At 42.9% G+C, this 23778-nt stretch overlaps 1 protein-coding gene across 3 annotated transcripts in view; it reads left to right on the plus strand.

Annotated features, from left to right (window-relative positions):
* LOC147625031 (Hydrolase-like protein family) overlaps positions 1 to 17036 on the plus strand; it is a 68914-nt gene extending 51878 nt beyond the window's left edge. For all 3 annotated transcript variants that reach the window (XM_086818260.1, XM_086818261.1, XM_086818262.1), the window contains 4 exons: positions 12181 to 12233; positions 15906 to 16074; positions 16411 to 16508; positions 16701 to 17036. In XM_086818260.1, coding sequence (XP_086674386.1) covers positions 12181 to 12233; positions 15906 to 16074; positions 16411 to 16508; positions 16701 to 16805 — 425 coding nt within the window. In that variant the 3' untranslated portion in view covers positions 16806 to 17036. The remainder of the gene's footprint in view (positions 1 to 12180; positions 12234 to 15905; positions 16075 to 16410; positions 16509 to 16700) is intronic.
* The last annotated feature ends 6742 nt before the right edge of the window (positions 17037 to 23778 follow it).

A 23778-nucleotide genomic window follows, 5' to 3' on the forward strand; every position in this document is an offset into this window, starting at 1 on the left:
TGTGTCAGAGATTTGTTATTTACAGCTTGAAATGGTAGGCAATGGTATATTTGGGATGCTTTCAACTGAGGATAAGCTTGACAGGACCAACTACGCGTTGTGGTCATATATGATGCATCATGTATTGGTTGCCAAAGGGCTTTGGAATGTCGTCATTGGCATTGAGGCACACCCTATCTTGTCAACACAGGATAGTATAAGTACTTTGGATGGTGACACTAGTTCAGATGTAATTGTGGCATCTATCTCTGCACCTCCCACAACGGAATAAGCCAGGTGGGATGGCAGGGATGCACATGCATATGCATTGGTGTCACTCTCTGTGAAAAGGAGCATTATTTCTCATATTCACTCTTGTAAAATTGCCAAGCATGCTTGGGATGCGCTTTACCAGGTGCATAACAAGGCTCAAGTGGCCTACTTGGGCAAGTAGTTAGAGTCCGAGTTTATGAATGAGGGAGATTAAATGGATGAGTTTCTCACAATGATTAAAGATCTCAGGGAGCAGCTCGCATGTATTGATGAGACCTATCCGAACAATTCATTAGTGTCTATCGGTCTCACAGTTTATCAGATTCATACCAGGGTTTTGCATCTACACTTCGGCTCATGATGAAGGGTAATCGCAATGCCCTTATGGTTGATGAGTTGATTGCAGTGCTCTTGGAAGAAGAGAAATCTCGGCAAAACCGAACTTGTATGCGTTTGGGAGATTAGGCATTCACTGCTAGTGAGAAAGGTAAAGGTAAAGCCTTTCTAAAGGCGGCAATAAGCTAAAGGCAGAATCAGTTCAGTCTTCTGGAAAGGATGCTGAGAAGGGAGAGGTGATAAGCCTAAGAAGGGAAATGCAACTATTGTCGGAAGCTAGGCCATCATATCGATGAATGCAGAAAAATGCTGGAGTAGCATAAGAAGAAAGAGTCAGGCATGGTTGTAGTTGATGCATCAGTACCAAGTGATGAAAAGGAGGAGTCAACGAACTATGCACATGATGAGGCCTTTGTGTGAATATATGCTCTTATGTGTGTGTGTGTGTGTGTGTGTGTGTGTGGAGTGCGTGTGTGAGAGCATATCTTGATACAGAGTTCTACACCCACTATTGGGCACTGATGACGTTAGTGGGGATGTCGTAGTATCTAGTCCATACCATGCATAATGTTGTTGATAGTTATATAGTCTTGTGGGTTGACTACCATGAGTGTATAACATGCACGTTCCTAAAAGGTGAATTTGGGCATGTTCTTAGATTCATCTAGGTATATATATATTCATTGTGCACTGCAATTATAATCCTTTTGTCCATGATGTATCCATGTCAGTCAGATCAACATGTCTAGTACTTTGATAGTGGTGCTAGCAAGCACATTACTTCTCAGCGTGATTAATTTTCCTTCCTTGAGTCTGCTCCTTAAGGAGGCACAATCAAATGTGCAAACAACTTGTCATAGCCAGTGAAAGGAGTTGGTAAGATTTTACTACCACAAATAGTGGGACAATCACACTCTAAAGTCTTGTTTGTGCTAGGTATTAAAAAGAACTTGCTGTTAGTCTCTATTATTGCCACGGCAGGCCTAGTGGTCAGATTTATTGATGAGAGGTATACAGTTCATGATTGGAGTGATGGAGACATCACAGTGGTCTCCGATAAGCCATGGGCTTTACAGGTTGGATAAGTATGAGAGATTGGCACATTGTGCTTGTTCAATTACTACCACATATGCTATGAATGACACGGAGCTATGGCATACCTGCTTTGGTCACTTGAATTTTGGCAGTTTGTTGCGTCTTAAAAGGCAAGCGGTGGTGTCAGAGTTGCCAAAGCTTGAGGCCCTTGTCAAACATGTACGCGAGGGGTGTATTTTGGGCAAGATGCAACGGGCATCATTCTCGAAAGATGGACTAGTTAGGGCTGTTCAGAAATTACAGCTTATACATAGTGATATATGTGGTCTTATGAGGATACCATCAATTGGGGGATATCTCTACTTTGATTTTTATCGACGACTACTCCAGGCACACCTAGGTGTATACGTTTGAAAGCAAAGTCAGAGGTTTTACATGCTTCAGACACTCTGTTTCTATGAAAATGTGTCTACATGTAAAATTGGCACCCTTCGTACAGATCGAGGAGGGGAGTATATGTCAAAGGAGTTTCATGTATATATAGTTGAAAGAAGCATAAAACATCAATGCACAATGTCTTATACACCTAAGCAAAATGGTGTGGCTAAGAGTAAGAACGGATCTCTTATGGTGATGGCACATTGCATGGTTAAAGGCCAAGATTTGCCTCATGTTTTTTGGTTGGAGGCAGTTATTTGTGACACTTATGTGCAAAATAGATGTCTCACCAAGGCCTTGCAGAAAATTATCCATTATGAAGCTTGGAATGGTAGGAAGTCCTTTGTGGCTCATTTGCATGTTTTTGGTTGTCTTGCTTATGCTCTTGTGCTTGAGTAACAACGTAAGAAACTGGATTGTTAAGGTGGTAAAATGTATTTTTGTGGGATACAGCTCATAAAGCAAAGGGTATAGACTCGTATCATTAGGCCACAAAGTGAATTTTGGTGAGTAGAGATATTGTCTTTGTTGAGAACTCAGTTCAGCCCATGCTTTTATGCAAGAAACAACAAAATGTATGCTCATAGAACATCTTTGATACTCTTCTACCTTTGTACAATTCCGGGCAGCCATATGTGGAGCAAATGAATGCCCAAAAAGGTGCTGCAAATCAGCCCATACCAGCTGAAAAATTAGCTCGAATTTTAGTCCACAAATCATCCTATTGATGAGGCAATTGTGGACGATGAAGTGGATGAGGAAAGAGCAACCATATAAGCATCCAAGAGTATGTCAAAGTGACTGGTGTAGACATTGCAGGACAACAAATTTGCTACTCTTTACCTAGCAGGACACATGCATGTTCTCATCATGCATCTTATTCTTTTGTGGATCATGCTGTCATTGCCAGTATATGCAATAAAGAGGAACTTGTTTTCTTTTAGGAAGCACAAGAAAATGATCGTTGGGGATGTAAGCCATGCAGGAGTATGACTCAATCTTAAAAAATAACATTGGTATTTAGCAAATTTGCCTTAAGGTAAAAAGGCCATTGGTACGAAGTGGGTTTATAAGCTTAAGTGTAAAGCTAATTGAATGAGTGCACAAAGCAGAAGCAAGCAAGCACTAGAGTCTGCTGAGAGTGAGTGCAAGAGAGAGAGAGAGATATGAAGCAACTATGCTGAATATACTGAAGTTATACAATCCCAAGTAGAGACATGAACAGTCTCATAAGTGAGGGAAGCAAAAGGAAGACTAGACTATGAGAAAAGAGGGAGGCAAGCCCACCTATTTATAGGTAAGGACCGGCCGACTGGACACTTGAAACAGGCCGACTGGACATGGGGCAGTTGGCCGACTGGGCATGGGTACTTGACCTAGGAAAAATGCGAGAAAAATATACAAAAATAGGGTGGCTAGCCCACAACCAAGGGCCATGAAAAGGAACCAAAAAGGGGACTCCAATGATGAGCAGAATCTGGGGATGAATGTGCTAACACCCCCTCTCAGCACCGGATGTTGAACATACTTCGAGAAGCCAAAGATGAGGAGCCTAGGAAGTTTGAGAAACCGGCTTGGTTAACAAATCTACTGCATTCTCCGTTGAAGGACAATACTCCGAACACAAATCTTTAGCAAGAACCTGTTCACGAACATAGTGATACTGTATCTCAATGTGTTTCGTACGAGCATGAAACACAGGCAATGGCGATGCAACTCTGATTGTCACACCAAAGAAGAGTACATCCAGTAGGAGGAAAGCCAAGCTCCCCCAATAATCTCCGCAACCAAATTGCCTCACATGCAGCATAACAAACCGCATGATACTCTGCCTCTATAGAGGAAAGTGCCACAATAGGCTGCTTTTATTGCTCCATGAAATGGCTCCAGACCCAAATGAAAAAACACAACCGGTGGTCGAATGCCGAGTATCTGGATCTCTAGCCCAATTTGAATTAGACCATCCAAGAAGAGTGCATCCTTGGCCATAGAAGATGCCAAAGTCTAGAGTACCACGCAAGTACCGAAGAACACTGAGAGCACACCGCCAATGCTGCTGATGGGGTTTGAATGAGAAAGAACTCAATAAGCTGACTGCGAAACAAACATCCAATTGCGAGTAGGTGAACCAAGCCAAATAACTGACGAGAACCCGATACTGTCCCTGATCAATCCCTGGAGAAGCATCAAGAAGAGAAAGCTTCTCACTAGTATCCATAGGAGAAGATACTGATTTGCATCCAGTCATCTGAAATTTGTCAAGTATCTCCCATGTGTACTTCTGTTGAGAGAAGAAAATGCCCTTAGTGGTCTGCCAAATCTCAAAGCGAAGAAAATAATGCAAAAGGCCAAGATCTGTCATCTCAAACTCTGTCTCCAAAGCATCCATGACTGAATGGATCCTCACAGAATAAAAACCTATAAAGATGAGGTCATCAACATAGACCACAATGATAACAATCAACCCCCTCTCAAGGAGGATATAAAGGTTTGAATCTGCATGAGAACGGCACAGGCCGAGCTTCTGAAAGTACTCATCAATCCGCTGCCAAGCCCGCAGAGCCTGCTTCAAACCATATAAAGCTTTCTTTAGTCGGTACACCTGATCTTGTTTGCCTGGAACAACAAATCCCGGCGGTTGATCAACATAAACCTCCTGTGTAAGCTCCCCATTCAGGAAAGTCCACTTGATGTCCATCTGGAATATGGGCCATCTATGATGTCGTGCAAGAGAAAGAACGGTGCGAATGGTAGTCATCCGGGCTGTTGGAGCGAAGGTCTCATCGAAGTCGACTCCAGGGCGCTGAGCATAACCCTTGGCAACCAACCTCACCTTGTGCTTGTCCAAGCTCCCATCAGCTTGGAACTTCGATTTGAAGATCCAGCGCACACCAATCACCTTACGCTGCAGTGGCCTAGGCACCAAAGTCCAAGTGCCATTCTGTTCAATAGCATCTAGCTCTGCTTGCATAGCATGATGCCAAGGCTCATGTGAAAGAGCCTCATCCACAGAAGTGGGATCAAAAGGACCATGAATGATAGAGGACATAAGAGCATAGTTAACAAACATGTTACCCTCATGAATTTGTTTCCTTGAAACTCTGGAAGATCGCCTGAGAGAACCAAGCAGAGGAGTAGAAGGAAGCTCACGTAACCGAGAATCACGAACTGTCTGAAAATACCATCCAGGCACAGATCTGCTCGTACTCACAGGAGGAGCAGAGTCATCATCATCTGACTGAGAATCCACAGCTGGAGGTGTAACAGAAGCAGAGGGAGGAGGAGGAGGAGGCAGAGGAAGAAGAAGCTCATCACCCCTCTCTGAAGATGTAGGAGTCTCGTCGAACACCACATCACAGCTCACAACTTTGTTGGCCTGCTGATCATAGAGACGATATGCGACATAGTACTGTATCTGAAACCGGCCTCTGGTAGAAACCAAAGTGCGGTAGACTAGCAGTCACCTATCCAAAAGTAGTCCAGACAAATAACAAATGAATAGGAGCTAGAATGCTCCAGAACAAAAAAAGGAAAACGACACCTGTTGGCCCCAAAGCTTGGCGCCCCTTTTCGGTATTTCTTTATTCAAATTCAATGGAAAGTTTAACTGAGTACAACGAAGCCAATCAAGGAAAGTGATCCTGCATGTCCAATCTGGCAGTCCTCAAGACCTCTTAGCATAGAGGATTCACCTACAGATCTGTGTCCAACAAAAGTAACACACTGTGGTCGCCTCTAATCAACCAAGACAATACAACAGGGCAGCCTTGAGCACGCATCTGGCTGTTCCAAGTTCATGGCTTCAAACTCAGCCCAAGTACAAATCCACTGTCCAACTTTGTTTCCACCCTTCAAACTACCATACCCTTCCTCTCACAAAGGGCGAGAAGAAACAACTCTGTAGTAGACATAAGCCAGTAAGAGAGAAAGATATGTTCAGAGTTTACCAACTGTTATGCACAGTTCTGCACCGGATGGATTGACCGTACGAGTCTGTACTCGGAGCCGCCTGTGTCAGCAACTTTGCAGCACACGTGTGCACCTGTTCGTACAGATTTGTACTTGCAGCACACGTGTGTACCTGTCTGTACTATTCACCCTGCAGCTGCGTGACTGATGCGCCGCCTGTTCTATTGGACTGGGCTGGATTGTACCCGTCTGTACCTGTCCGTACAGAACTGCACCTGCAGTCGCCTCAGAACTGTACCTGCAGCCACCTACGTCAGCCGGACTGAACCTGTCTATACCTGTATGCACTTGCAGCCGTTCTTGTGATGCGTCGCCTGTACCAGCTGGACAGGACTGAACTGTACCTACCTGTACCTGCTGGACAAGACTGTCTGTACCCGCCTGTACCTGTCCGTATAGGTCTGTACCTGCAGCACATGTGTGTACGGTTTCCTACAGGCGACCAGTTCCACCTGTTCTCCACGCGGCCAGTTGACGACTCCTTCAAAAAACAAGAGAGAGAGAGAGATGGAGAAGGAGGCGTGTACTCCAAAAGTAGAGTAGCCCTCCCTCCATAAATATCCTAGTGGCCCTTTAAAGCCACCCAAGATTTGTTAACCTTAGAAAGTTAAAAACCTTGGTCCCCTTTCACACTTGGGGCTGTCCACACATATTACTTTTGTTCGGACACCCAAGTATGCATCTTTAAAAATTTATCTTGCATTTATCTTGCTCACCGACCACCATGCGCACACTTATTGCTGTTCCACTTTCATAGGGTCATGATAGTATCTGAGAAAAGTCATGCATTGAGACTTCGAGTCCAACTTGGAGCTCCTTAGGCACATATACAACGTCGAACAACCAAATACCCGAAAATGAACAACAGAGGGCTTCTCACCATGGAAAGCCTCATATGGAGTTTTATTTGGAAGAGTAGCAGTAGGAGACTTGTTCTAAATGTAGATAGTAGTAGAAGCCGCCTCAGCCTAGAAACGTCGAGGTAACGAAGAATGCTCAAGCATAGCATGGGCCATCTCCATAATGGTCCTATTCTTCCTCTCTGCAACTCCATTCTGTGATGGAGTATATGCTGTAGTAAGCTGTCTCCGAATGCCACGAGCCTTGCAATATTGCCGAAACTCCTGGGATATAAACTCACCCCCTTTGTCGGTCATGAGAGCCTTGACCGAGGAACCGGTCTCTTTTTCCACCTCAACCTCCAATCACAAAAGTGTTGAAAAGCCTCAGGACTTCAGAAAGAAGACCCATGTATATATGGAGAGGTCATCCACCATTACGAGCATGTACAATGCCTTACTCAAAGACGCGGTACTCATAGGACCACATAAGTCTGCATGAACAAGAGCAAGTGATGTTGAAGATCTGTGTGTCGCCTCCTTCGGAAAGGCAGCTCGGTGTTGCTTCCCTTGTAAACAAGAGGAACAAACAGAAGATGGAGCCTTGATGGTCGGTAAACCCTCAACCAACCCATCCTTCGAAGCTCGTTGTAGAAGCTGATAGCTCAAATGGCCAAACCAAGCATGCCAAAGAGCTGAAGAAGAACCAGAAGAAAGCAAAGCGGTCAACTTGTACAAACCACTATCTTGGACTCCCTGAGCCAAGATGCTACCAGTCTCCTTATAATCACGAATGGTAATCTCATAACGAGAGAAGATCACCTCCGCACTCTGAGCTGTAAGAGCACTCACTGACAAAAGGTCAAATGCCAAATCCGGAATGTACAGAATGTCAAAGAAGTACCTCTTGTCCTCGGAGGAGCGAAAGATGGGGATGGTGCCATGTCCATGCATTGGCACGGAAGAAGAATCACCCAAAGTGATCTCGCCTGTCCTGGCAGCAAAGTCCTCCAACCAATCTCGATGGGATGTCATGTGAGCAGTAGCACCGCTATCCACAATCCACGACTGTGACCGAGAAGTCACAAGAGCAAGTACACGACGAGTACCTGCTAATAGAAGAATACCATAATTCTTCTTGGTCTGAGACACTGATGAAGAGGAAGAGTTCTTTGCTTCTTCATTCCGTTTCTTCTTGTGACATTGGGGCGATTTATGACCCTTCTTGCCACAATAATGACACTCAATGTCCTTGTTTTTAGAAGATATGTTTCTGTCTTTGTCTTTATTCTTGTCATTATCCTTGGAGTTCTTGTCAGAACCCCTTTCCCTTTCTTCTATTGATTCTTTCCTTTATCTCGTGCAACCAAAGCTCCATCAAAACCACCAGAGGTGCCAGCCTGCTCCTCAAAGCGAGACTCAATCTGCATAATGGAGGGGAGAACTTCCTCCCAAGTAACTAGAATAGGACGAGGATAAGAAACAAGAGACTGAAAATAAGCATCAAACCTCTCTGGAAGCTTGGAGAGAAGCCAAATAGCCATATCCTCTGTAGAGATATCCTTGCCACAAACAGCAAGCTCGTCCCGGAGATCTTTCATCTTCGAGATGAAAGCAGATAAAGATGAAAAGGCAAAACTGACAAGTTCATAAGTTGCTTTTCCAACGCCAAAATCCGACCCGGAGACTTAATCTTGTAAAGATCTGCAAATGCCTTCCAAACTTCATGTGCAGCGTTTGCTGTACGCACATGAGAGAGAACATAATCTTGACAATTCAACATCAGAATAGAGAAAATAGGACGATCATTTGCCTGCCAAATATCAATCTGTGCTTGAGTCACACCACCGGAAGCAAGGGTGGGAGGAGTGGCATTGGCAGGTGTAACAAGCCAATCTTAGAGATCCACGCCACGCAAGGCTGATTTCACCTTGACCTTCCACCCACAAAGTGTAGTTGGAGCCATCTAACTTTGTAGACTTAGAGAACATATGAAGTGTAGTCGGCGCAGCCATCACAAGAACTTGGGCTCAATCTCAGAAGGAAAATGCACAATCTTAGGAGGAGTGTCCACCATAGGTACCAAAAGCCACCAATCCTCAACTCAGAACACCAACAACTGCAAGAGCCACCTGCAGGGAAGAAAATGCAGCAAAACAGATGCTGCAGCCCTGAAAAGGAGCAGCCGACAGGTGAAAAGGGGGATCTCAGAGATCAAACCGGTGAAGGAAGACCTGAATCTGCAGTTGAGAGGTGCCGGAAGAAGCCAGCCGACCAGCAGCATATCTGAGAAGAAAACGCAGATGGGAAGGTGCTGAAAACTGAGGCAAATCTGGGGCAGAAAAGTGAACGCTGACTGGGGCAGCAAATTAACGCTGAACCGGGAGTGATGATACCATGAATGAGTGCACAAAGCGGAAGCAAACAAGCACTGAGAGGGAGTGCAAGAGAGAGAGATATGAAGCAACTATGCTGAATATACTGAAGTGATACAGTCCCAAGCAAGAGACATGAATAGTCTCTTAAGTGAGGGAAGCAAAAGGAAGACTAGACTATGAGAAAAGCGGGAGAGGCAAGCCCACCTATTTATAGGTAAGAAGGGCTGGCCGACTCGACACCTGAAACAGGCCGACTGGACATGGGACGGCTGGCCTACTGGGCATGGGGTACCCGACCTGGGAAAAATGCCAAAAAAACATACAAAAATAGGGTGGCTAGCCCACAACCAAGGGCCATGAAAAGGGACCAAAAAGGAGACTCCAATGATGAGCAGAATCTAGGGATGAATGTGCTAACACTAATGGTAGCGTTGACTGCTACAAGGCAAGGCTTGTTGCAAAGGGTTATGCTCAAGAGAAGGGCATAGATTATGATGTGAACTTTGCACCCACATCTTGTATGACTACGATCAGATGTATTATTGCATTGGCAATGCATCATGGTTGCAATGTACATTAGTTGGATATCAAGACTGCCTTCTTGAATGGTGATTTACATGAGGAGGTTTATGTATCTCAGACTCGTAGTTTTGTTGAGAAGGGGTAGGAGTCTAAAGTATGCAAGTTAAGAAAAGCTTTATATGGCCTTAAGTAGGCTCCCAGAGCATGGTATGAGAAGATAAATGCATACTTGGTTGCAACTGGCTTTGCAACAGTCCAACTGAGAGTACTCTCTATGTAAAGAGGAGTGAAAATTTCTTTTTCATCGTTTTATGCGTTGATGACATGTTACTCATAGACCCTAATGAGGAGAAGATTTCAGTCTTCAGGGTTGAATTACGAGTGTTATTTGAGATGATAGATTTGGGCTCGCTGCATTATTATTTGGGCATACAGTTTATGTATTGTGATGATGGTATTGTGATGTTATAGTCAAAGTACATATAGAGGTTGCTTACACGCTTTGGTCTTGAAGACTGTAAGCTTATTGCTACACCAAGAGAGACAGGTGCTAGGCTTAGTCTCCAAGATGCAAGTGAACCATTTGATGCATCACTTTACCAGCATGCTGTTGGGTGCTTCATCTATCTATGTAATACGAGGCCAGACATTTAGTTTGGGGTCTCCTAGTTGAGCAGATTTATGCATAGTACGGGAAGTAAGAATTGGCAGGTTGCCAAGCAAGTATTCAGATACTTGCAGGGTGCTCAGTCCCTTGGTTTATTCTATGCTAAGGGGGGTGATATTCAGCTGCATGCTTTTAGTGATTCCGATTGGGCTGGATGTTATGACATGCGAGTGTCCACTAGTGGCTTTTGCTTTCATCTTGATGATTCATGTATATCATGGCTTAGCAAGAAGTAGCCGACAATGCCCACTTTGAGCTGTGAAGATGAGTACATGGCTGCTTTTATAATGATTGTGGACTCTGGAGTGTGCCATGGTTCAAATGCCTCTTGGCATATCTTGGTGTTGGACAGTTGTCTCCCACCTCTATCTTCACTGACAACGAGAGTGCATTAGCCGTTGCGAGGAACCCAGTGTTATATGCTCGCACAAAGCACATTGAGGTGCATTATCATTATGTTAGGGAGAGGCTCATTGCAGGAGAGATTAGCTTGGCTTATACGCTTCGGGCTTATTGCCATTTGGGGACTGATCAGCCACATGATTCCTGTACATGTTCACATCATCACTACAAGGTGGATTTGTGGCCTTTTATATGGTAGTTGTTAGCATATTGATCCCTATATGCTGTCCATATTTTAGCCCATATTTGTTCCCCTTTATAGCCCTTGATTGTGGGCTGGCCACCCTTATTTTTTCCCTATGTTACCCCTTTTTTCTTGGTAGTTTTCCCAGGTCGAGTGCTGGAGCTCCAGTCGGCCAGCTTCTGTTGCTCTAGTTGGCCAGCCTCTTTACCTATATATAAGTGAGTTAGCCTCTCCCATTCCATATCTTCATTGTTGAGTTGTGTGGTTCATGTGTTGATACACTTGCTCCCTTTTGTATCCTTCACTTATGAGACTTTTTGGTCTTTTGCTTAGGATTGTACTCAATGCAGTATATTCAGCTTATTGGCTTCATATCTCTCTCTCTCTTGCACTCGCAGTTCAGCACATTCTAGTGCTCCCCTTGCTTCTGCTCTATGCACACTCATCAATAGTGGTGTGTGGACATAGGCTAATAATGGGCCGGGGCCCTTTTTCCCTCTTTAGGAGTTTTTTTCCGCCGAGCATATGTACACACTCTTATGAGTGTGTGTAAGTGACCTTATCATGTCACTTCCCTTGTACTTCACTCATTCTCATCAATCTACTTTGAGTGTTGTGCTTTCATCTATCTCTTCTTGCTTGTTGCATCTATGTGTGTGTTGCTACCTTGATCTCCACTCCAATAGTGCCTTCGGGCGGTGGAAAACAGTGACCATGTGAGGATCTTGGGCCTAAGGCCAGTCGGGGAAAAAACGAAAAAAAGTAGGTATTCTCAAGGTTGAAAAAGTAGATATGAGGAGGAGGCATGTGGTAGCTTGAGTCCTTTTTTTTTTCCGAGAAAAGAGACTTCTATTAAGTAATATAAAATCATACAAACGGAGATCTCAGGACACTTGTTATTTACGTGGTGCTCACATGCATGCTGATGTGGCGTAGTCAGCCAAGAACTACGTCATGTCAACTCCTTGTCATCACACTGACGTGGTGTTGCCACTACTGCAAGAAATGGTATCTGGTTTCTTTGTTGTTGTAGACAGTATGAAACAGTGAAGTTTATGTTGTCATCTGCATTTTCTTTCAAATTTTGTGGACAAGTATATGTATCGCATTTATTTAGTTTTTGATCCCATATCATGTTGCCTTAACTGAGTAATTTAGACATGGTAGGCTGGCGCACATCTTCTATACGAAGGGAGACGGAGCTACCTGTGGTAAGCTATACTTTATTGATCCACCTTTTACATCAGTGCGGTTTGACTTTGTGCTGCCTGTGTGACTTTTAATATGCAACATGGCTGGCTAATATAAAATTACAGTTCAGTAATTTGAAGAAAGTTATACATTAACTGTCTGTCTTATTTTTGCAAGGACAATAATTCGTGTATACATATAGTCTATTATACTTGACTTGATGTGTTCTCGTACTGCTAATATCTGGGCTGATCGAGCGGTGAAATCTAGAGATAGAGGGCAATCCCACAAGCAGTTTCCTTTGTGTCTCTACCAGGGTTCAACATAACTGGCTCTTCCACCAGCATCTCCAGAAGTCGCGTGACATTGAAAGTCATGCCATTTGCGAATGCATCCCAATAAACTTCTGATGTTGGGCATGGCTTTTTCTCAAGGGATCAGAGGTTTATTGGGATGCATACGCAAATGGCATGCCCAACATAGTTGCAATACCAACTTGTACTTACTCCCTCATCCATAGACTACAAGAAAAAGTTTTTATTAGATCAAATGCTTCATAATCTCATGCTTCATTTACATCGGTCTTTTGACAAGGACAGGTTTCTCCTCCTCTCAAGGATGGTTACCACTCCTGTGGGATCTCCTCCTCCAATGGATCCTGCATTTCAGGAGGTTAACGGTGGTGCCAAAGGGAGACTTTGCATCTCAAGGGGTGGAGGAATGCATGCCAGAGGGCCACCAATCATGGGTTTAAACAATGGAGTTCCAGGACAAGGGCTGCTGATGGCCTTCATCAAGAGGCATTGTACAAGCCTTCAACTTAAAACCACCAAATTTATAGCCAGTGTTCGCAACATTCTCAGCTGAACCCCTTTATAAGATATTTGTTGCAAATGCTTCATATTTGAATTGTCCAGCTCTGAGTAAACCCTAACAGAAGCCCCATAGCCACAAGGGATGGGGGACGGTAACGGGGGACGGGGACGGGGGATGGCCGTATGTAGGGAACGGGGACGGGGGTAGGAACGGCACTTAAAAATTACTTTGTCAGCACCACCCACTTGCCTATACGGGCAAAGCTTGCATGCCCATGGCCATGCACCACCTCCATGAGGGGATGGGGTGTGGTTTACCTCATCCCACCATGTCTATCCCGCCGTCCTTCTACGGGAAGTTGGAACTTGAAGTGCTGCCGCCACGAGGAGGATGCCATGGATGATGGATGCCTCTTTATCACTTGATAGCTTGAGAGAGAGCGAGAGTGAGTGAGGCTTGAGCCTTGAAAGTTGAGGGAGAACTTGAGTGTGAGGGTGGGTGGGGTGTGTGTGTGTGTGTGTGTGTGAAGCTTGAGAGAGTGTGTGTGAGGGAGAGAGTGTGTGTCTTGAAAGGCTACAGCTTGCTTGTGTGAGAGCTTGAAACTTGAGACCTTGGCCATTGAGGCTTGCCGCTTGAGGGAGAGAGAGAGAGTGTGTGTGTGTGTGTGAAGCTTAAGCTTGAAGTGTGAGGGAGTGTGTGTGTGTGTGTGTGTGTGTCTTCTTAAGGTCTATGGGCCAAGGATATAAAGTGGATAGATGTTAATGTATGAGAAGTGATGAGATATAAGGATAGATACAAGTGGATGAGATCTGATATGTCCCTTCTGCCAGAAGACATCGGAAGAAGCTATAATCGACAGGTTGCCCCAAGATCCTAGGAGGCCCACTTGGGGACACTGGCAGGAGAGCCCTCATCGACGAGGCAGTGATGTTGATCTCAGCCGGCTCAAAGAAACGGTGAATCAAGTGGTGAATGGAACTAGCCGGCTGCCTTTGCTCCGGGTCGAGGGCTACTGGGGGGCGATGGGAGTGCTCTGGAGAGGCGGAAAGAGGGGGAGAGGGGGGGGCAGGCTCTGATGCCGAGGACAGGGTTGAAGGAATTGTTGCTATTAAAGATGGGAGCGAGGATGGACTTTGGAGGGGGAGGGGATGAGGGAGGAGGCGGAGGGAGACGAGGACGGGAGGAGAAGCCCCTCTCAAACGGCCAGAAAAAAAGGTCAAAAATGTGACCATTGCCCAAACGGTAACCTGGGCCTTTCCTTTGCAGCAGTCCCCCACAACCGTCCCCTCCTGGATCCATCTCCGGAACGCCGTCCCTTGTGAGGGATGCCTAGCTGGGGACGTCCGTCCGTCCCTTTCCGAAGTGTTCCCAGGACGGCGTCCCCCCGTTCCAAGGGTCCGTCCCCTCCGTCCCCTGTAACTATGAGAAGCCCTGTACAAGGCTCAAGCTGATCTGTCCCAAACTATTTTTTGTTAAGGGTTTTGTACAACCTCTGTTGTCAACCCTAGCACTAAAATCAGTCCAGAAGCTTGAATCTCTTATGCATGCATGCTTGCTCATGCGGAGTGGGTGTGTACGCGCGCATGCACAGGCATTAGCTACATTTCACTGGAGCAACTTGCAGGAAATCTGGTTAGTTATAAAACAATTTGTAGAGCCTCTTTGGTGCTTGCATACACTGCCATTTTTGTCTCATACATTGCCATAATTTCTCATGTATGAGCCCTAGGGTGCATTTGCCATGGCAATCCGAGGACATGACCATTGTGAGCCAGGCCTGGATGAGCAGGGGCAGGTCTGTTTAATGATTGTGGAGGCCATGTTTGATGACCCCTTTAGATGCACAGGGTAAACTAGGTGCCTGGCTAGGATGATCCAAGCAGTGCCTGGGCCTTGGAGGCCGTAGGTCTATGACAATAAACAGGCTGGGAACCTCAAGAAGAAAAATACCAGTGTTGGGCTCCGAGGCGCACTGAGGGGCCTGTGGGTGGGTGTTCTGGCCTGGGTTTGGGCAATGTGGGGAGGTTAGCAGCTCCGGGGAGCCAAGGCCAGTGGGCTACGGTAACCGTCAGGGCACCAGGACGGGGGGCTGAAGATCCCTTAAGCCCCATTCTCTCCAACATGTCTTTAAGCAACCCTTTGTGCAGAAAAACACAGCCCTTATTGCTCCTCAGAAGCGCACTAATCCTCGAAAACAGTAACGCAAGGTGACCTCCTCCACTTCCACAGATTGAATTCGACTGACAGACTTTGATGGACGGTGACAGAAAACACCAGCTTTGTCTAAGTTCTAAAGCATGAGAGGACAATGAGGTAACCCATCGATTTGCAGCTTTGTAATAATGTAACCTTCATTATCATATTCTGTAAAGCAAATACTCTGCAAGAGGGGAGGGATCCTGGTGGTTGGGACCCAATGCTGCGTTCTATGAGAATGTGATGTGCTGTTTAATTGTACTTTGTGTTTATGAAATCTCTTTTGCCAGACTCTGAGATATTTGCAGGTGCATTTCGCTTCTCCTTGTTGTGTGATGGCCACTTTGCACTGTTTTTCTTTGATGTCTGCATTTGGCTCTTAGTGTTGATACACACAGTTACAGCTAGCTCTAAACAGAGATCTGAATATAGTGTATAAAAGGCTGTCTATACATCCGCCATTCTGCTCGTTCTCTGGTTTTTGTAAGTTATGTGGTCCTATCTAAACCATATAAAGGATAAAGACAGACAAAAGTTATATAGTCCTTTGTAAACCATATAAAGGATAAATGCAGACATAAGTGTGTTTATGCTCATTAGCTCTTTGGTGCTTGGTTACAGCTTTCCATCCTTTTATTTGTGTTTACAACTGACCAGCTTAAGATGTATTTGAACCACAGCCTCCACGGAAATCGATAAATGGGTACAAGCATGTTGTCAGCGTGACACATTGTCCTGCTGTGCATATGAGTATGCCATCATTTCAACAGGAGTCAGCAGAAGCCAAAGAAGTCGCCCAGAGAGCTCCTAGCAGTAAAGTCGCCACAGATTACTATGACAGCATGGAAGGTGAACATTTTAGATGTATTTATTATTTCTTCAAGTTTGGGTTAATTAAGGCCTGTTACACACATGCACCACCCATCCCTGCTTTCAGATGATGTAACAATGCGTGGGGGGGAGGGGGGGGGGTGTTGTTGGCTGTCCATGTACGGGTAATTGAGCCCGACGTCCATAGGCCTGCCCATTCGGGCTTCACGTGCTGTTCTGTAAAGGGCCCGAATGTGATGTTTCTAGCTTCTCTTCTGTGAAGATGAAGAAGCCTTTATGTTGGAGGATTACAAAACTGTTGATTAGTCTCTTTCACTTTTGCACATGTATGTGATTATGCTCCTGAAATTACAGAGGAGATGATCAGAGGATTGCAGCAGATTTCATGGTGCAAAGTGGATGTGAGCTTTCATGCAGCTTTATGGCCCTTTTTGGCTCATAACCACATTCATGTAAGAACAATATCCCTCTTTTTTTTTGTGCTGGGTTGACTAAATTTGATCAAGGTCCTCAACATAAATTAGGGGTCAAGGTGCTACTTTACTCTTGGGGTCTTCACAAGGTTGGATGGGTGAGATCCCCCCTTTTAATGAGTAGCAATCAGAATGTATACAAGCATGCGTGATTGCTTGTCATGTGTACAGGTTAAATCGCAGTGGCTACATTATGAAGGCGCTGGGGTAGTTGCACTTGTTGCTGATAGCTTCAAACAAGAAGGGGATCCTGTATTTATTATGGCCAACTTATAAGCACGTTGTTTGCCTATGTATTATGCTTAGCTCTCAGTTTTGAACTCATGGGAATTAGATGTCTTGATAGATTATTTGTGACATGACACTAAAGATTAGCTGTATATTAGCATTTGATTTCAAGTTGCATTCCACCATTTCATTCGATTTATACAGACATTGCATATCGTCTGATGCATGTGTAGCTATGCACAGATGTTGGCTGACATAATCCAAGTTGCTATTAAGTGATGTTCTCTCTCTCTCTCTCTCTCTCTCTCTCTCTCTCTCTCACACACACACACACACACACACACACACACACACACACATACCACATCCCCCCCATACCCCCCCCCTCTCTGTGTCTCTCTCTCTCTTCACATGGTCATTTGCTTATTACATGTACACACACTGCTTGGTATATCCATGGGACTATTGTATCACTTTTGGTCTCATAGACCCTTGGGGTGTTTCATAGATAGTAATACAACTCTCTCTCTCTCTCTCTCTCTCTCTCTCTCTCTCTCTTAAAATATGTGTGCTCAACAAGGGTGCCCAAGATTGTAGACACATGGAGCTCTTAAACATGTGGTGGATGATGGAAAATTGTGGCACCGCTTCTTATCAATCCCTTCTTAGGCTTGCTTGTTGTCACACCTTTTTGCAAATCCCTTACAATACTTGCTTATCAATGAAGCATTCTTTGGAGTGTCAGTGCTTGACTATGTAAGAAAGACACAATGGATATAGGTTACCATCACCACAAGCCCCTCTTGCTAAAAGGGGTTGTAGGAAGCCTTCCATATGATAGAGCTAGTACCATGATATGCAATTTGCATGGTTATTGCCAATTGATGAAGCTCTCATTTGAGATGTGAGATTGAGGGCATGATAGAATCAAGTTAAAAGGCATCCATAGTGTACTCCACATGGGTGCAAAAGATTTGAGCAATAACACTCGTGTCTAGAAGATTGAGCAACATATAGTTTTTAGTCTCCAATATTTGTTACTTTCCATTTACTTCCATAAAATGGGGGTGTTGTGTGTTTGGTTTTATAAATTTCCTTTGCAAAGGAGACAATGTGCTGTCATTTGCCATTCCTTGGTAACTTCGCTCATCACTTCGTTGAGGTCATAAAGACAAGCCTCTTTTATAAATAAAAGGCTTTGGTAAGTTGTAAATAATTAATATATCGACGGTGGATATCTACACAGTTTGACGTTATTTTTCTTTCATTTTCTTTTTTATATAATTGGCCTCGAAAAACTCTCACAATGTGTTAAAATGTTCTACATTTTTACATAACAATTATGATTGTTAACTAATTTCAGTTGACATGGGGACCTCATCGTCAATTTTTGCACATGTGAGCGTGTCATATATTGTAATGATGTTTTTCATATATTCTTGAGACATTCTCATATCATGTGCTTTGAGGTAGAGTGGGGGATTTTCATTGGTTAGGATTTGCAACATGCTTGTTCTCATAGCCACTCGTCTTTGTTGCGGCTTCTCACATTTCTCTCTCTTGAGTCGTTAGACAACATCACAATATCTTCTCACAAGGATCGTGTCGAGCTTCGTGGGGAGAGTAGTTGCACTTTCTATTGGAGAAGGAACTGTTTCCGTGTGGTGATGTGTGTAGGAGGACCGTGATGTATGAGCTCTCATTATCAAAGGGTGAAGCTCTTATGGCTCATTTTTTCCCCTACAAAACTCAAACCTTTCACATATATTTTCACAAACAAGAAACAATGATCGTGGGGTACTTACCTTGCTTTCAAGCTTGGGTATCTTGAAGCCATCCAAGCCTAACCAGTGGTTGGCAACTTGTCTTTCTTGTCCTCTCTTTGAGGATTCTAATGTGCTTGTACAATCCCTAATTATCACCCCTTGAAGCCCAAATGAGTATTTATAACCTAGGTACTTCACTTTGCCAAAAGGACTCTCTCACGTCTCATTAACTAGTGTCTCACACAAAGAGAATGGATAGGAACATGTGCTAAGCAACAATCTAATCTCTACTCTCAACTCCTCTCTCTACACACAATAAGTTGCAAGTAAAGAAAGTAAAAATTGGAGAATACGTTTAGCACAAAAGCGGCTTGTGTCCATTCATTATGAGATGTCTCATATATAACTTGCCTTTATTCACACTTGGGAGCCCATTACTTTGAATCCAACTAAATACCGCTTCTGTTGGGCCTCTATTCATGTCAAGGCATAAAATTTTGGGATCACATCCCTCACATCTTTCTTTTTGTTGGTCTATGAGTATCGTAAAAATCAACTTCATGAACCTACATATGTTGCGACTATGGCTAGATCCGATATCCTCTTACAAGATCTAATCCACAACAAAAGTTGATGTCTATGCCTTTTACAAGGTGTCAAAAACTGTTGGTAGGAAGAAAGGAAAGTTATAGCATGTGTGAATCACGTGCCTTTTACAAGGTGTCAAAAACTGTTGGTAGGAAGAAAGGAAAGTTATAGCATGTGTGAATCACGTGCCTACTCACCCCTTGAAACTCCAGTGCGGTAATTCGTCTCTTTAGTAGTATATATGCTGGGTTTACCCTCAAGGTTGGGATCTCGTGTACATATTTTGGTATACTCTTCAATGCATAAGAACTCTATTTGTTAGCAAGCAGGCTGGGTGCCAAATGCATCAATTGGTGGTAGCTTCACACCATCATATTCTATACTTACATATCCTCCTCTTATATGCACATAATTCATTTGTTTCCATCTCTTATGATGTGCACATAGTTCTTATGTTTCCATCTCTTATAGTTGTGCACAATAAGATATGTGACGAAGTGTATTTCTAATAAGTCCTCTAGTTGAGGAATTGCTAACATCGTATGCTTGGCCACATTTTTCCATAAAGTGCCTTCACCTTCCATGGGCATCCCCCCCTTCATGACCTTTAGGTGGTCGTGGTGGCTTCTTGGAATAAAAAAATAACTCTTGTCCATTCCCTTGATCTATAGATGACTCTTGTCAATTCCCCTTGATCTATAAATTGTGGATACTAGGGAAAAATCATTAAGTAGAGAAGCAAGCATGGCTATTAGATGTTTATATATATATTGGTAAAATTTAAAAATACCATGCCAGGACTATTGTAGAATTTTAAGGTATTAGAAAGTATCATAAGCCTCTAGCCACCCATAGGTTTGGAACCGTTCGAGACTAGCTCAGAGGACCTCTAAAATTGCAAGTACAAAGGGTAGGTTATCTGGAAGAATAGATAGTTTAAAAAGGTCTTCTTTATCATCCAAGATGGTGCAACACTCTACATTAGGATACAAAGTTGAGCATTATAAGATGTAAAGTAAAATGATATATACCTATAGGGTTAGATAGATAAATGCTAGCATGAAGTATGGACATTATTATTATTGTGGGGTTCTACATATCTATCTATGTTTTGTGCTATATTGGCCATATAGTTAATTCCTTGTTGGTAATGAGAATGTTAAATTGTAGTAAAGTATAGAGCAAAGGTTTGAGGCAAGGCCCTTCGAGTCGATATTAGCCAATGTTGAAGCTCTCAACAATGAGCTTGTCCATTTGCTCTGTGCTTTGTGCGGTTGGTTTTCTTGAGCTAGTTGTTGCTACTGTTGAATGATCACATCATCTTTGATTTTGTCCATTCTATGATTGTTACCTCTCTACCTTCCCTTGTTGATCCATGGGATCGACCTTACCGGAAGTGCCACTAACATACGTAGACGTATAAGCGACCTGTCTGGACTAAGAGGACAGATAGAGGATACAATAAGAGAGTTATTGGCTAGTGAACCATGTAGACAGACTCTCCCTCTCTCACTCACTCCATAGTGCATATTGATACATTGATGTATATAAACTCTGTGTGACCTTGTCTCACATATAATAGTACAATCTTGTGCATATGCCTTACTGTGTAAACTTCTTTCATTGCATGTGCTTAGTTCTTTAATAGTATATCAGTTCACTTCTCTAAGTGCGCATGGTGATCCTATGCATTGGGGATTCCAAAAAGCATTGCTAGATACGTCCTAAACAACATCTGTCTTACTGTGTCGGGCACTTCACCCCATACAATTTTGGAGATCCTACTAGGGGACACAGTCGCTGCCACCACTGTAGGGTGCTAAAGTAGAATTTAGATTCGAGAGAGGAGTGTCAGGCAACTGAGGTAGAAGAATCTTGGTAGACAGAGAAGAAGCACTAGGAGGAGCTCGAGGAGCAGTTAATAAGTAGTGCAAGAACTGGTGTATAATCAACAAGAGGCTCCAACATGCAAATCTATTTGGCATAGGATCACACAACATAAAAATACAGATATAATGAATGGAACAGAGTCCATGAGTGGAGTGAGAGTGAGGCTACTAGCAAAGATAAAAAAAAGGCTAGAGTAGTCAAAGATAGCTGGCTAGGACAACTTAAGCAGTATGCAGATAGCTGGATGAATATGGAGGGTGTACATGACATCTCAAAATTCCCATCAAAATGGCATCACTAAGGAAGCAAGAAGACACCCCAAAAATCTTGGAAGCTATTGTAGGAAGATGCATCAAGGGTGTAGAAAAAGAAGAGAAGGGAAATGAAGATAGTGGCAAAGATGAAGCAGAGTATGATCTCTGGAATGAGTTGAAAAAAATGAAACTGAACATAACACTGAGCCTAGTCCCAAACTATAGAAGCAACTCTTGGCCATGAAGTGGGATAATTTGATGAAGAAGAATTTGTAGCACATTAACTACCATAGAATGTCGAATTTGTAGCACATAAACTACCATAGAATGTCGAAAAAAAGAAGCAAAAAACGTCTCGGATGTAGACAACATGGTTCCACAAGTGATAGTCGCGCTCAAATTTTCATAAAAGTTGATGTTTTGTATCAAGTTGATGAAAAACATCAACTCTTAGCTCAAAAGTTCTTACTCAACATTAAGTTGGCCGCAAATATTATAGCTAAAACATCCTTACCATGTATAGTAACCAAGAGGATTCGAACCTAAGTCCCTGCTTGATATTTTACAAAAAAGTATTTTGAAAAGTATAAACTTTTGTTTCTTAAAGCAGCTTTTTCATGCTTTCTAAACTCTTTAATAATTACAATTACCATTTAACCCCTTTTTGTCACATCAAGGACACATCTTCTTTAAAACTAAATGTGTAATTTTTTTTTAAAATTAGATAACTTTTAAATAGCTTATTCATGATATTTTAAAATTCACATGTACGTAACGAACTCTTTTAAAAAAAGTATATATTATATTAAGAAATTGTGATACTCTCAAGAGCTTCGAAATGGATTTTAATAATACTCTTTCAAGAGCCAAAATACTACTCTTTCAAGAGCCAAAATGGATTTTAATACTACTCTTTCAAGAGCCAAAATAGGATTTTATAATTAAGATAATAACTGTATTAAGATAACGCTTTATAATATAATCATATAAATTATTTTTATAATTGCACTCTGTAGCACATCCTCAATCATGCTAAAAGGACAAATGAACCAAGGAGTCTAAGCTTCAAGTGTACACATAGAAGAAAAAAAATGTATTTGTGGATGGTGAAGAAGAGGATGCCTCGTCTACCTTCTCAAGAAAAAGCACATCAACTAGTGATGGTATAGTAATGATTATGAGGAACCATAACTATGCCATAAGCTATATGTTTAGAAAATAGCTTCTTTTTACAGTTGTATTATTTTTTTAATGGATTGAAGATGGAAATAATAAACATTGTCTCTATTTTGGGATGTTTTTTGAAAACTTATTGTTAGATTTCCAATTATAATCTCAAAAAGTAAGCAAAATAAAGTCTTTTTTTTCATGTCAATTTTTGTCAGAAACGTGTAAAGTGCCCAAAATATTATCGTTTTTTGGCAGTGTTATATAAACCACTCCTTAAAAAGAGGTAAAAATTTGAACTTTTTTGATGGAATCTTTGAAAGATGCCAAATGTTTCTCATTTTCAAGAAATATTACCTATTTTGTCCGAATAGTGTTATTATTTTTGTGTATGTTTCCAAAGGTTTTGACTTGGGAAAGAGGGGTGATGGGCATTAGCCACCTCTCATTGGTTGTAATATGTGGGAAACCCCTATGCTTGACATGTGGCATAGGAGATAGCCTCCCTTGCTATATAATAACATGGTGGGGAGAGAAGGCCTCACTCCTCTCTAGCCCTAGTTGTGGAATCCACTCTTGTGAGCTCATATGTGAGTCTTGAGTGTGTGTATAGTTTAGGGTGTTTGAAGCTTTATTTGTTTGAGCTCCTCTTGTGTGTGTGAGGCATTTCTTGCTAACATTGCTTGGTTGATTTTTCTTCCTTTCATTTCTTTCTAGAAGGCATGCTAGTCTGAGAGAGCTCTTGGTTCTTCTGAGAGAGATGTGATTGAGCTTTTAGCTAGTGATATCTTGGTTGAGGCTCCTCCTTGTATGGAAAGCTACCAAGAGGTTAGTGTGTGTATACTATTACTTGGAGTGGTATGCCTTCCTTCTTTTCTAGGGATTCCTTGCTTGTGGTGATGGTACCTAGCCATGTGTAAGCTATAGTCCTCACATTAATCCATTGATGTGTGAGTTGAGTTAATGTGTGTGAGAGAGAGAGAGATTCAAAGAAAGTGTGTGTGTGTGTGTGTGTGTGTGCACATGCATGCGTGTGAGAGAGAGAGAGTGAGAGAGTGAGAGAGAGTGATAATTCTTAGCTTTTTCCTTTTACTTCTTTTTCCTTTGCAATTATTTTATTTCCTAACCCTAATCCTCTACCTAATCCCCATCCCTCAAGAGCCAAAGTGAGACTAGTGACTTGGGGAAGGTTGCCTTCTATGTTGATTCCAACACCACATGGAAGTGTCTCCAAAAATCAAACAGGAAAAATCCTTTGCCGCCCTTAAGAAATGAGTTGAATCCCAGATTCCCTCATAATACCGAAGGATTTGTATGAAACTACTGATCCAAGTGTGGTCATGGGGGATGGGTAGT

The sequence above is a fragment of the Cibotium barometz genome, chromosome 24 (genome assembly GCF_041138505.1).
Source record: "Cibotium barometz isolate CiBa-2024 chromosome 24, ASM4113850v1, whole genome shotgun sequence".
NCBI classification, from domain to species: domain Eukaryota; kingdom Viridiplantae; phylum Streptophyta; class Polypodiopsida; order Cyatheales; family Cibotiaceae; genus Cibotium; species Cibotium barometz.